Here is a 14,752-nt window from a genome sequence, read left to right on the forward strand (position 1 = left end):
GGCTTGTGCCTCCGTTCCTTGGCCTGGCAGCCAAGGTTTGGGGGTGTGTCTGTTGGTGAGTCACCTGGGGAGGCAAGGTGAGGGCCCACACCAAGTTTCCTTCTCTCACTCCAGAACAGTGTGTTGATCGCCTGCTGGGCTCCGGGCAGAGCGGGGTATGGACATGAGCAAAGCGCGGGCCAGCTGCTCTCCCGCTGGGGGACGGGGAGTGTGGGGAAGCCTGTGAGGGTCACGTCCTGGGTCACGGCCCATTCCACGGCCAGCCCACAAAGTGCAGGGGGCTCTGACGCACGCGGACTGCCAGAGCAGCTGCAGCCTGAGGGCCAGTGTGACTGGAGGGGCTGCCCCGGGACTGGGTGGGGGTGCTTCGTGGGAAACTCACAGGGCAGTCCAACCCCACTCAGGGACGCGGGAGGCGGACTGGCTGCCTGTGTCTCAGGTCATCATTGCTCACAGTGGTGACGACCTTGGTGATCTTACAAAGTGGACCCCCAAAGCTCAGAGAGGTCAGTGCCCTGTCCCAGGTCACGTGGCTCCTATGGGGCAGCCAGGTCCCCAGCACCTGACCAGAGGTCTTTTTCCCAGAACCCCTTGTATTTTGTGTTTGGCTCTAGGATGTGGAGATGAGTTCTGAGAGCCATGTCTGTGGGATTTCTAAGTGTCAGATGAAGGAAGAGTCCCTGGAGATTCTGGGAAGGGTTTTCCTCCCTGATAAAAAGAGACACGCAGGGGAACCACTGCTTCCCTCTGCTGCCCATCACCTCATCCATACGTGACAGCTGCGGCTGTGTTGGGGGACCCTTGGGCAGATATCGGCAACAGTTGAGGATGGGAACGGCAGGAGAGAGGGTGGGAGGCCAGCCTTCCTTGATGCATTGTGACCTGCTCACCGGTCACTCTGCCTCTGTATTTCTGGCACTGTGCTTATTGCTTAAGTCACTATTAATTATCGCCCAGGCATCCTGACTGAGCTCTCCTCCTTTCTCCACGGTCCTGGGCCAGCACATGCTGGGACACCTCTGTGTCTGCACCAGGCTGGCCCCACTCACGCTCAAGCACTGCCCCTTACCCCCTACCTGGGACAGCCCTCCCAAGGCCCTGCTGGCTTTAAGGGAGTCCCTCCCCTCTCCCCCAGCACCCATGTCACTGCGTTTGTATCACCTCCCATGCCTAGGAGCCCTGTGGGTGCCTGGGAATTTCTCAAGGGCCGTGGCCATGTCTCCTTTGTGGTGAGCGTGCCTGTATTGGAAAACCTCAGTTGAGTCCACCCGTGTCTTTCTTCCCTCTGAGTCTCCTTCACTCCTCACACAGGATACTTCATTCCTGACGCTTCTGGTCACCAAATGTGTGGAGGCTTTTCCTCACACCAAGCAATTCTCTGCGACACCAGCTGGGTGTCCTACAATTCGACTCAATTCTGATACCACTATCTGGAGATAGCATCAGACCCCGCAAGCTAAGGGCTCAGCCCCACAAGACTGCGCCCCTCCCCACTTCAGACGCCAATCACAAATCACATGTGCTTCTGACCAGCTGGCAGTAGATCAGAGGTTCCCACGACTTCCCTCCTTGGGTTTGGTTAATTTGCTAAAGTGGCTCACAGAACTCAGGGAAACACTTTCCCAGTTTACTAAATGGTGTGATCAAGGGTACGATGGACAGCCCGATGACGAGATGCATAGGGAGGTCTGGGAGGGTCCTGAGTGCAGGAGCTGCTGTCCCTGTGGAGCTGGGGTGCGTCACCCTCCTGGCATGGATGTGTTCACCCGCCTGGAAGCTCTCTGACCCCTGTGCTATGGGGTTTTATGGAGGCTTCTTCACTTAGGCATGATCAATTATTAACTCTGTTTCCCACCTCTCCCCGCTCTCCGGAGAATGAGAGGTGGGCTGAAAATTCCAAGCTTCTCATCATGGCTTGGTCTTTCTGGTGACCAGCCCCCATCCAGGAGCCCACTCGGCATCACCTCATTAGAACAAGAGACGCTCCCAGTGCTCTTATCGCTTAGGAATTTACAAGGGTTTTAGGAGCTCCTGCCAGGAACCGGGGTCAGAGAGCAATACACATATATTTTCTCTTATCTCACACCACCGCACTCGGTACACAGTAGGAGCTCAGGGAATGTGAGTTGAGCGAAGGTCAGGCTTGGTCTCCTGCCTTTGGGTCTTTTGTGCTTAGTGCATGCTATGGACAGAATTGTGTCCCCCCAAATTCATAATTGAAGCCCTACGTTCAATGTGACAGTTTTGGGAAATGAGGCCATTGGGAGGTGATGAGGTTTAGATGAAGTCATGAGGGTGGGGCCCCCAGGTTGGGATTAAGACCCTTGGAAGAAGAGACACCAGAGAGCTTGTGTCCTCTCTCCCTGCCATGGGAGGACACAGCAAGAAGGTGGTCGTCTGTAAGCCAGGAGGAGAGCTCTCACCAGAATCTGACCATGCCGGCACCCTAATCCTGGACTTCCAGCCTCCAGAACTGTGAGGAATAAATTTGTGTTGTTGAAGTCCCCCAGTCTATGGGATTTTGTTACGGCAGCCTGAGCTGACTGAGACAGTATGTTTTTGGCACATAGCTGACTGTCACTTGACCTTGTGCTGTGGGGGCATGCTGTCCTCCTGAGGGAGAGGCCAGCACCTTCTCCCTTTCTGGGCCTTTCCCTCCCACGGACCCCTGGGGCTGGCCCAGGCCATCAGTGGAGCGTTGGATGGCCCATATGGCCTGCTCTGAAATGCCCCCTTCTCACCTGCCAAGGGTCCTCAAGCAGAGTCTCTGGGTTGGCAGGGCCTCAGGGACATCCCAGGCAAGGCCCCACCTCCCCATCCATGACTTCTGCCTGAAGCCTCTTGGGAGGATGGTGGCCATCAGGGACTGTCCCAGACTGGATGTTCTGACCCTGTTTGGCCTCCTGAGGCGGGGACTTGGGGCTGGGCGGCCGTGGCCTGATCGCCCAGCTCTTGAAGGTGCACCTGCTGTTCTAGAGCCCCTGTGGGTCACAGCACGCACTTCTGCGCTCGGGCAGAGTCTGGCCTGGTCCTCAGGGTCAGCCAGGAGACCAGGCTGCGGTGGCCCATGCAAGGGGACAAAAGCCAGTCAGGGGTCGAGGGTGGAGTGTGAGGCTAAGCAGAGCTGGAACCAAGAGAAGGGCAAGTCAGCCCTTGAGTAGAGAAAGGGCCTTCAGTGATGTTAAAAATATTTAACGACCAGGACAGCAGGGGTCCCTCCTCTGAAAACAGGGAATCCTGTCATTAAACATGCTGGATAGTGGGAGGTGGGGGCGGTGGCAGAGGGAGTGGCAGGGCAGCCTGGCAGGGTGGTCAGGGGCAGCCCTGACTGGATATCAGCACTGGCCTGCGGCCATTGCCACAGACTGGAGGGGGGCCCATTGTTCTCATTGCTGGCTGGTTCTCAGCGTGTGAGGGGACTGGCTTCCCGGAAATGTCCCAGGCTGGTGGGAGAGTCTTTGAACCTCCCATACTACTCAGTGCCCTTGCTTAAAGCCTGGAAGGGCCAGGTCAGAGTGCCAGAGCGGCCACGAGAGATGAGACCTCAGCCACGCATGTTTCAGCTCTAGAGTTGCTCATGCTGACATGGGGACAGAGGAGGAGGGTCATGGTGTGGAGGAGAGGAACGAGGGCTGGTGACACTTGTGGGGGTGGGGAGAGGCACCTGTCCAGGAGGGCAGGCCCCTGTGACAGGGCTGTGAGGGAACCAGCGAGGATGTGGGGTGGGACAAGAGATGTGATGGACCACGTGGCCCCAGACTCTGCATCAGAGTGTTGCTCACGTTGCAGGAGGAAGCATGAGGCCCCCGGGTGTCTGGTTGTGGCTCAGGCCTGGGTGTGTGTGTGTGTGTGTATGTCACATGGGGTGGGGGCAGAGGGGCCAAGAGGGGAGCCAGAGAGCCTGGGGGAGGGGCCGTGCCACATAGGGTGGGGGCAGAGGCAGAGGGGCCAAGAGGGGAGCCAGGGAGCTCTGAGCTGCTGTGGTGGAGAGAGGTTTCAAAACCCACTTCCCCCTGCCCTGCCCCTCAGTAATCTGTTTAACAAACAGGACATCCTGAAAACACAGAGAGAAGGTGGCCTGTGAGCTCTGGGGGAGTGACCGTCCATCTCTACTTCCTCCTGGTGGTCAGGACCAAACACCCCAGCCAACACAGCTGCCCTTTTGATGGACTGTCGGGGGGCAATGGCGTTGCTGCCAGATGAAGAGGTTTAAGGCTAGGATGCAGGAGCTCCCTAGGCCCCTCCTAGCTCTAGCCGAAATTAAATGAAAGATGCCAGCAGGACCAGCAAAGGGCTCGGGCCCCCAGGAATGAAGGTGTGAGTGACCCACTGGGTTAAATAACCCAAATAAGGGAGGTGCCAGCGGAGGATAACGGGAACGTGCAGTCGCAGAGGAGAGAGGCCATCCCGCTATCTGTCACAGAAGGGAGAGGACCTATTTTTCCTTCCTTTCTGTGTCATAGGGACTTCACTCAGTTGTAATTTGCCTTCCTCCCTCTTTCGCCCACTGACACAGGACAGCGGTCCTCAAAGTCCAAAGGGGTCCACGGGATCCATTTAACACTCTTAAAAATTGTTGAGGATCCCAGCAAGCCTTTGTTTATGTGAGTTATAGTAACACTTACCATGGTAGAAATTAAAGCCAATAACTTTTAAAAAATATTTATTAATTCATTTAAAAACAATAAATCCATTACATATTAACTTTTTTTAAATGAAAAATAACCGTATTTTCCAAAACAAAAACAATTGGAAGTAGAAGAGTGGCCTTGTTTTGCATTTTGCAAACCTCTAAACGTCTGGCTTCATAGAAGGCAGCTGCTTTCCCACATCTGCTCCTGCATTCAACCTGCTGCAGCATGTCGGACGAAGTGATCGATGAAGCAGCTTTGGATGATCTCCTCTCTCCTTAGGGAAGGGAGGAGCCACCCTGTGTTGCGAGGCTGGTTGTATTATGCTGGACGGAAGCAGTACTTCTGAAGTGTAAGTGTGGGAAGAAGAATGTACTTCAGATGGCCAAGGGACTTGGTGTAGTGACTTTGTCATTATCTTTGGTAACCCAGCATCCGAACACCCTTCCTTTGCGGGCAAATCCTCTACTGAGTGAGTTTTAGCAGAGTCCTACTTCCTCCTGCTAGAGCTAAGGGAGGCAGACACAGTCTCCTCTCCTGTTCTGGAAGCCGCAGAAGGATGCATATTTGAGGTTTGCCCAGTCATATCCCCCCTTCTGGTACTCTAATCTTGAGCTCCTGGCAGAGACAGTTGAGGGATTACTCATGGCAGCAGGGGCAACACTGGTAGCATTTTCTATTTTGGTGGCAGTGTCACGTGGCCAGGGATGGGAAACCAGCTGGAGCATCACACCAAACGGTCCCTGCGGTACGAACTTGCTTGCGTTTCTGGCAGCACAACTTCCCTTGACCCCTACGTGCTGGCTGAGCTTGACGTCAGCCTTCCCGTCAGTCTGCGAGCTCCCTGGATCCCCCAAGTTCCCTTTACTGAGCCAGGAATGTCACCTTCTCACGTTTGCTGGGAGGGTCGGCTTCTTCCCTCATCTAGCGTGCTGCCGAGGCCTATCTAGACCCTGCTTCTTCCTCCTGCCTGGCTGGTTTCCCTGTGCCCAGGCTTGGCCTCTCCTAGCATCCTGCAGAGCCGCCCAGAGAAGGCCTTGGAGGACGGCACTGTCACACAGCTGTCCCACGCGGAGCCTCCTCGGCCTCTCCTCAGTTTACAGATGCGTCTCAAGACACACTCTTCCCCAGCTCACTCCAGGCCCCCGGCCTCCCCCAACAGATTCCCTTCTAATTATTACTACAATATTAAACAATTAACTTTTAAAAATGATGGAATGTTTGTAAAGCAGAGGGGAAAAAATTCATGATCTACCACAAATTTTGAGATTCCTTTCCAGGCTTTAAAACTACCTTGCAGCATGCGTGCAGACTGTGTCACTGTGCCTTGGCGGTGTACTGGCTCACCCCACTGAGGGCGGGCGTGGCCTTGTGTTTTGGCCAACAGAACAGGTACATTTCACACGTCACACATGAGCAGGGGCTCTATTTGTGCTTGCAGGGTTTGGTTTGGCCTCTTGTGCTTCTGCCATGAGAAAGAAAGGGCCTCAGGGATTGCTATGCCTTCACCTGGGACCCAAAAGAGACTAAGGAACGCACTGTGGAGCAGACTTCGATCAGATCCACGGCCTGGAGTACAGTCACCGCAGCCAACCTGCAGACCCCAAAGCGCGAGTTTGTAATTGTAGGCCCCTGAGATTTTTGAGGTTGCTTTGCAGCAAAAACTAATACACCATCTTATAGAACAAACTAGTTACAGAATTTGACACGCGCTAAACACTGTGGACAGTCAGAGTTGCATGGCAATTAGGTAAATCCCAAGGCACAGCTGAGCTTATATTAACTTTTATAGACTAAACCACATTCTACAACCTGTCATTCCTGCTGTTTTTCCTTAATGGTTTTGGGGCAGGAAAGAGGTCTGACAGCGGATGACCTGTCTGGGTGAGAAAGCTTGTAATCACATTCAGACACTGGCTCTCCAAATCCTTGGGGCAGAGGAGATAAGATGGGTTGGATGACTGTGGAGAGCGACCCATCAGGTTAGGATTGTTCCAGGTGCCCACAGCCCCCTGGCCTGAAAATGTAGCCAGGAGAGGCTGGTGATCCCACTGCTGCCCTGAAACCCGCCCTTCAACCCCTCCAGCAGCCTGTGCCTCCACTCCTCATCTTCCTCAAGCGTAAGTCAATGTCTTTGAGATATTATTTGGGGGTGGAGGGGTAACTCGGGGCACCGGGCTCCTGAAAACCGAGGGGCCTGAAGTTCCCAGAGAAGGTCACCCTGAGGCCAGCAGCTTCCTTCCAGGCATTTTGCATACCCTGCTCTTGTTCCCTCCCCCAGGTAGGCTCTGTCCTGAGCACTTTTAATTGTCCACTGTGTGTGTGCAGGCAGGGGCCACATTTGTGTTGCTCTCTAATGTACCGCACTTCCTAGCACCATGTCTGGCTCCGAGTAGGTCCTCAATAAATATCTGAGAGACTCAATGAATGAATCCTTCTTTGAGAAATAAATGTCACACCCACTGCTGCTCAGGGCTGCTTCCCACATGCTCACGGCTGGTGTAAACTGGCAGTGTGTGTGTGTGAATTTGGCTCGTCCTGGCTCTTTAAACTGAGCTGCAGCCCCCCTAGGCTTTCAGGTGCCCAAGGCTGGATTCTGCTGCTGGCACGCTCCCTCACCAAGGAAATTAAACTATTTACTTAATTCATATGGAGTCCAAGAGAGATCATTTCTACTAAGTTGCTAATAATAAAAATGGATTCCCTCCACTGTTCTCCCCAGTAATACCAATCTTCTTTTTCATTTTAACCTCCTTTTGAAAATATTTATTTGTTCTCAGGAAGAGGAACGTTCTTCTTCCAGGATCTGGTTTTTGTCCTCTCCAGTACCTAAAGAAACATTGTACTTATTTAGAAAATAACCTGAACTATTATTTCTCTGTTGCTGACACATCAAAAAGTTTGGACCTTAAAAGAATACCTGATCCTGTGGGCCATTTTTGGTTAAAGCCACTCTCTCGAACTTTCCAATGACAAGTAATACTTTATATTATGGCCAACTAATGTTCTAAGATTCTTAGAAATGGACAACCACTTGTTGCTTATTTTGGTTGTTCCCGAAGAGACGGTTACCTGTGTGGGAAAAATTCAAGGTGCTAAATAACAGTGTCACTTTATGGCCTGGCACCACGCTGGAGCACGTCACCTGTTCCCAAAGGATGGTGGCTGCTTCTTCTAAGAGAGACCTTAAAACTGTGCTGACCGAGTCATTTAACACCTGAATGTTAAGATCCTTGAGATTTTCAATCCCTATATTCATGCCTAGTACTTTGGTATCATCCCACACCAGGTACATATTAAGGTTCGAAGCAATCTTTAAGGACATCTGCGGGAAACATACAGCTTCACATACAAACTTAAAAAAATACTTTAACATAATGCATTGTACTGCACAGAACTAGAATTCAACATAACATATCACATTGCTAAAATATTCACATAAATACCATGTATGCATGGAGTCACTGCATTAGGAAAATCCGTCTATTAGGCTATTAAAGACCAGTCTCAACAAAGCCCAAGGAAAAACTATTTTAACAGTAGGAACACTAAAAATAACAACTATGAGGTTTATAAACAAGTGGTGGGAAAGAGAATTCTTTACATTTGCTATTGATTATGTCACGACAGGCACAATCTGAAATACAATTTTGGGCTAGCAGTGTATAAAAATACTTTTTAAAACAATACTTTTGATATATATAGCGCTCCTTAACAAACCTCCAGCTGTGCAGTTATCCCATTTGAAGACCTACTAAAACAAATCCAACTTCCTGCTCCCAGCTAGCTCCTTAAGCACCGACCTGGAAAGCAAGTTCTCGCACACATGCGCACGCACCACACACACACACAGCCATATATGAAAATAGCCTACGGCTACAGCACATGCTGACGAGTTACCGATAGGCGTCAATTTCAAACGAGGCGTGAGATGATCCTGTTTAGAGCCTGTTTTTAGTTCTAGATTTGGGATGGACAAACAGAGGCAGAAGTAAGGTGGAGTGTGTGTGCGTGTGGTTTCTATTCCTCTTGTGGGCACTCTCTAGGAAATAAGTTTAATCTGGCATATCAATATTAAGCTTGGGAGGTGGGGGAACATATTTTCCAGGGCTCTGGGTTATAACTACCCTGGCCTTCTTTCCAAACATTGGAGCGATTTTAGGAACTTCTGGAACCGATGTTTCTTCGGCATCTTCACTATCTTCATGATGTAGATCATACGAAATGTTCCCATATTCTCTTAAAAATGGGAAAATTTCAAGCAGAAACTGACAGAAATCTTTGCGAATACCAAACCACCAATGGTTGCCCCCTTTTCGCCTAAATGTCGTGGCCATTAACGTTATTAATGAAAGCCAAAGGGGGACAAATATGGAGATATAAGAGAACGTATTGTGCCCATCCAATCTGTGAACCAGCAGAACCTCAAAAGTGAGCAAGGGCACGACAATCGTTATCCAGCTGATGGCCATGGTCACGTGTGTTCTTCGCTGTTCGGCAACCACATCCAGGGACCGCAAGAACAGGAGGGACCAGACGATGTAATAGAGGACGACCAGGCAAAGGAACGACATGAGGATCCACAGAGGCACGAACACCACTAGCCACGGCCAGTGGATAATCCTGTCCAGCCGTAGGGCGATGAAGATGAACTGCAGGATGTTGACAGAGCACAAGAGCTCCAGCTCCAGCGATCTATCGTGTCGGAAGCCCCATACGCAGGCGGCCACGGACACGGGGGATACGAAAAAGAGTGGCATGAAGACGAGCAGCCAGAAGTGGGTCCCCCTCTCCACCCTGTCGCAGACCAGGACTTCGAACATGAGCAGCAGCAGGTGAATGCCCACGGCGATCAACATAGCTTTGAACTCCACGCACGCCTCCCCCTCGGCGCGGTAGCGAGGGTTTCGGGCCCAAACGCCCGCGCCCACCGACGCACCGGCGATGACCAGGAGCTTCCACAGCCATATGGGGGCGAAGACGGCCCAGTAGCTCCACTGGATGATGCCGTCCAGGCGGAGGGGCAGCAGCACCGAGAAGAGCAGCAGGCAGGCGTAGATGAGAAACTTACTCGGGTTGAAGTCCTGGAACAGGCCCCTGGGGTTCATGGCGAGGCTGCTGCCCGCGCGCCCGGGCCTGCTGCTCGGCCCTACTCGGCGATCGCCGCGTCTCCGCCGCCTCCCGCGCCTGGCCTGCGGCCTATGTCGACTCTCGCTGGGCAGCGGCCGAGGGCGGCCCGGAAGAGGGTCCGACCGCGGCGCCAAAAGCCGGAACACGTGAGTGCGTGGTCACGTGGCCCGGTAGGACGCGCGGTGGGCGTGGCGTGCGCGCCCGCGCTCTCCCAGCGGCCCGCGGGCCCGGGCGGTGCGATGACCGAGGGCCCGGCGCTGCCTTGGCCCCGCCGCCCGCCTTCACTCCGTACCCATCTGAAAGGCAGCTCCTGCGTGAGGCGCCGGGAGGGACGGCGCGGGCGACTCCGGCCCGGGGCCCGGCGCGCTGCTGACTTCCTGGCCGGCCCGTTGGAAGCGAGCGGGCCGCGACCTCGGCGAACGCTTCCTGGCAGCGGCGGCGGGGGCAGGGAGGCGGGAGTGAGCTCACATCCTCCTGGCCGGCCCAGGGGCGGGGCCTCGCTGGGGCGGGGCCAGGGGCCCAGGAGGGAGGCTGGGCTGGGGGCGTGGCCGAGGGCGGGGCCCAGGCGGCGCGCGTGGCCGGGGCGGGTGGGGGCGGGACTCAGGGGGAGGGCGGGGCCGGGGTGGGTGGGGGCGGTCCGCCGCGGTTGCCCCACCCTCGCCGGCAACCGACCCAGGGGCTCAGGCTCTCGAGGTGACTGCAGCGCGGTGAGCGCGGTGGGAGGACGGCGTGGGCACGAGCGAAGGCGGGGGCCAGGCGAATGTGGGAGTTTGCGAGCGAGGGAGTGGGTGCCGGTACTCTGATGCATGGGGTGAAGTGGGGGCTTTGCCTGGAACACATGGCTTCCAGGGCTAGACTCCGCCTGGTGGAGCGACGGTCACTTCTCAGGCTCTGAGGCCGCGGCGGCGGTCTTACACCTTCCCCTTTCACCCCAAAAGTGGCGGGCGGGTGCTGGGGAGGGTGGTAGACCCCGCAGAGCCCCTAGGCAAAGCCCCGGGGAGCAGGTGCTTCCTGCCCCGGCTCACCCGGCAGGTTAGGAGCAGAATAGACACCCAGATTGAGGGCTCTAGACTTTAAACCCCTAATCCTCATTTTGAATGCCTCAGTCTGATTCTCACAGGACAATGTTGGGTAAAGGGCACTGGACCAGAGTTCAAGAAATTGGGGTTCTAGTCCAGGCCCTGCCCTACCACCCACCAGCTGAGAAAGCTGGGTCAATTCACCCTCTTCTGTCTTTGCCTCAGTTTCCTGGGCTAAGTTGGGGGCCGGCATGAGTGGTCTCCGAGGGCCAGCAGGTCTGCAGCAGGGCCCCTCTCTCGCCAGGGGGGCAGACCCTGGAAGACTCCTCCTTCTGTTCTCCACTCTTCTGCTCAGGAGAGCCCTGGTTGCTCAAGCTTCTTGCCTTTCAGCTCCCACCCGCCCTGCGCAGGACAGTCCCCTGCAGTGGGTATGGAGTACCGGCACTCAAACCCTGGGCTCTGGGAGGGGAGGCCCTCAGAGGAATGGGTCTGCTGTCAGGGTCACCATGGGGTAACAGGGAAGGGCTTCTTCAGAGAGAAGTGAGGGCCCTGGTCCAGACCCAGGAGCTGGGTGTCCCCAGGTCAGCATCAGCAGGATGTTCATGAGACGTGGGGTGGGGTGGACGGTCCCAGCCCTCAAAGATCTCCCTAGGACTTTACTGGCTTCCACCTCAGCGAGGGGCAATTGGGTGGTCCTGGGAGAGGGACTCCCAGCTGAGTGAGCCCTGCCGCTACCCAGGGCTCAACCCTGAACCCTCATCTTGCAGGATGTGCCTTCAGGGCCCCTTGGGTCTCCCCCTGGGGAGTCACTGTGGGGGAATGTCAGCTAAGGGCGGCTCTAGCCTTTCTCCCTCAACCCCTTTCCGTCATTCACCGTTGCTCTAATCTTTCCTTTCAAGAGGGAATTTCTCAGCTAAGACAAAATTGAAAATTCAAAAGCGCTGTATCAGTCTGACTGTGAAGTGGGCTAATAAAAGCCCATAGGATTGTTTTGAGGATTAGATGACTCAATACCTGGAAAGCACTTTGTATTTAAAGAAATGGGAGCTATTAATATTACCACACTGGGGAGAGGAAAGGGTGAGGCGGGGAGGGGCCTGCCTGCAGCTCTGCAGGGAGGCAGGAGCAGAGCCTCGTCCTCCGGTCCCTGTTAGGACAGTCAGAAATCCTCCCCAGTCTCCTCCCTGAGGCCACATGACCTCAGGGCCTCTGCTGCCAGCTTTGCAGAGCGTGTTTTCCCAGCTCTAGAGCTCCTCGTTTAAGACAAGCGCCTGGTTCTCCTCATCCAGGAATGGGGTCTTGAGGTGCCTTGTGGCCCTGCTGCCCCACTGCTGCGGGAGGTCAGAGCCTGCTTCCAGGTTTGTGCTAGAGCCACTGTCTGCCGTCCCCTCAGCTGGCTTTCCCGGGCCTGCATGCTGGACCCCCAGTCTGTACCTCGGACACCCTCCTCTGCTGTTTTCTCTGATGGGGTCTGTCTCTCAGGGACCTGCTCATGTGTTTATGTTTACCTTGAAAGCTAACATGGACTGTGTGCTGTGTGCCAGGTGCTGATGACTGAGCTGCCCATGAGGCTGGTACACAAAGTGTAAATTCATTCATTTACGGAGGGCGTGTGGTGGTGTGGGTGCTCTCGCCCACCAGGGCAGGCCTGCCTCTCCCGAGTCGTGGTGCATAGGGTCCTGAGATGTCCCAACTGCTTAGCATCCTCATTCCTAACTCCCCTTTCTGACCTGGGAGCCCTCCTGAGCTCTCCCTGGCCCACCTGCTGGCCAAGTCCCTTGTCCCTTTCCTGTGGTCTCCTGCCCATCTGCTGACCTTCCCGTGAATGTGCTGTGCATGGTCTCTGCGTTCCATGGCCCTGCTCTTCTCTCCTCAGAGGTGGCCCACACACCCTGACCCTCGTTCCTTCCTGGATGGCCGAAACCCAAGACAGGGCTTCAGACCCTGGGAAACCTTCTTGACCCCCCGGTGGACTGATGACCCTTCTCTGACCTTCCCCAGCATCAGGGGCTTTGTTCCTATCACGGGACTCATGTCACTGGGTTGAGTCTGGCCATTTTTCTCCCCATGAGATTTGCCTTCCAGACACCCAGCCAGTGCTTATGTCATAGCAAGTGCTTGAGAAATGTCACTCGAGTGGATGAGTGAGTTAATTTGACTCTACTCATGAGTGCGACACTCTTGTCCAGATCCACTGGTTCCCTTCCTTCCTCATTCCGCTGAGCAATGTGGAACCAGCACTAGACTCAGTCCTCTCATGGCCAGCATCCCAGGCCCTGTGCTGTCCGCTCCCCAGCCAGGTGGTCTGTTTTCAGATAGCTCACGTATCAGTTCCTAGTTTCCAATATCTGCTGTAACAGATTGCCACAAACTTAGCCACTTAGAACAATGCCCCTTTATGATCTCCCAGTTTCTCTAACTCAGGGTCTGGGCGTAGGGTGGCTTGGCTGGTGCTCTGCTTGGGTCTCAGGTCAAGGTCAAGGTGTTGGCCGGGCTGCGTTCCCTCCGGAGGCTCCGGTGCTGAGTCTGCTTCCAAGTTTGTTGGCAGAATTTAGTTGCATGCTTGTAGGACTCAGGCTGCCATTTCCTTGCTAGCTGTCAGGTGGATGTCATTCTCAGCCACCTGCATCTCCTGGCTTGTCGCCTCCTTCAGAGCCACCAACGTTAGGTCGAGTCCTTCTCAGGCTGTTGAATTTCTCCGAGACTCGACGCTTTGCTGCATCTCTCTTCTGCCTTCTCTGTTTTTAAGAGCTCATGTGATTACATTGGGCCCAGCCAGATAATCCAGGATCATCTCTATTTTAAGGGCAGCCTATTAGTAACCTTAATGCCATCTGCAAAGTCCCTTCACAGCAGTACCTTGATTAGTGTTTGATTGAATAACCAGGGTGGACGGGTGGGAATGCTGGACATCTTTAGAATCCTGCACAGTACCAGCTGTCAGGCCCAGCGCAGCTCCTCCTACTCTAAGCGAGGGGAGAGCCTGACCGTGAGGGGCCAGTGCTCTGGGAGAGCTGGGTTTCCAAAGAGAGCCCTTGCCCCAGTGCCCTCTATACACAGACCAGGGGGACAGCACTGGGATCCCCTTGCTGAATGTCCTGAGTAGGTGGCTTGGGGCAGGGGGATGACCTGTACAGAAAGCCCAGGGGATATTTTCCCTTTAGGACCCATTTATGGATTTGCTCACATCAGCTTCTTCACGAGGAAGCCACAGCTCCTGGCCCTTTGCATCAGCCTCAGCACCCACCACTACCCCTGGGCCCCCAGTCCCTAAGCGTAGCAGGCGCTCACCTCTTCCTGCAATAGCCTCCTCCCCACTCTCCGTGCTTCCCCCGCTGCCCACACACACTCGTCAGTGTGGTAGTGTGCCCATGGACTCTGGAACCCCAAGGCCAGGGTGTGAATCCTGGCACTGCTGTCTCCAAGCTCTGTGACCTTGGCAAGTGACCGAGCGCCAGCCCCCATCTGTGAAATGGAGATAACCTCAGAAAATTGTGAGGGTAAAATGAAACAGTGTACAAAAACCCGGACTATGCTCAATTATCCCATCCCATTGGTGGCTATTGTTACTGCCTTGGCCGTAGATGAGGTGTCCCTCCGTCTGTGGGCCTATCCTCGCTGCCGTGTGGTCGGCCCAGGGCTCACCCCACAGGAGATGGGGATCCTGTGTTTGCTCATCTGCCTGTCCCAGGGCACTGTGACTCTGCCAAGGGCAGGGCTGCATCTACTCTGGATCCACAGTTTCCAGCACAGGCCTCTACATAATAAGCGGATCCAGGAAAGCACAGGCGGGCAGGAAGCCTGGAGCTGATGTGGCATCTTTTCCCTGTGCTGAACAGGGGAGCAAGGTCAGCCCCGTGAGACAGGGCAGCCTGTCTAAAGCCAGTCTGTCTCGGGTTTGCAGGGAGGTGTTCCTGGGCCTGAGTGAGGACCTCTGGGAGCCCACCAGCTCCTCAGGCTGCACTGTGTCAT

The 14,752-nt window shown here is 54.7% G+C and overlaps 1 protein-coding gene across 1 annotated transcript; it reads right to left on the reverse strand.

Moving 5' to 3' along the window:
• Positions 1-4,660: 4,660 nt before the first annotated feature.
• On the reverse strand, positions 4,661-10,169 carry TMEM185B (transmembrane protein 185B). Its single transcript, XM_046658901.1, has one exon. It carries the CDS (start codon positions 9,737-9,739, stop codon positions 8,687-8,689), a length of 1,053 nt encoding a protein of 350 aa, XP_046514857.1. The 5' UTR covers positions 9,740-10,169; the 3' UTR covers positions 4,661-8,686.
• Between the last annotated feature and the right edge of the window lie 4,583 nt (positions 10,170-14,752).

The sequence above is a fragment of the Equus quagga genome, chromosome 4, assembly GCF_021613505.1.
Source record: "Equus quagga isolate Etosha38 chromosome 4, UCLA_HA_Equagga_1.0, whole genome shotgun sequence".
Taxonomy (NCBI): Eukaryota; Metazoa; Chordata; class Mammalia; order Perissodactyla; family Equidae; genus Equus; species Equus quagga.

Bases quoted from the DNA above. Each gene is read 5' to 3' on its own strand.
- TMEM185B (XM_046658901.1), bottom strand. From the start codon at position 9,739: ATGAACCCCAGGGGCCTGTTCCAGGACTTCAACCCGAGTAAGTTTCTC.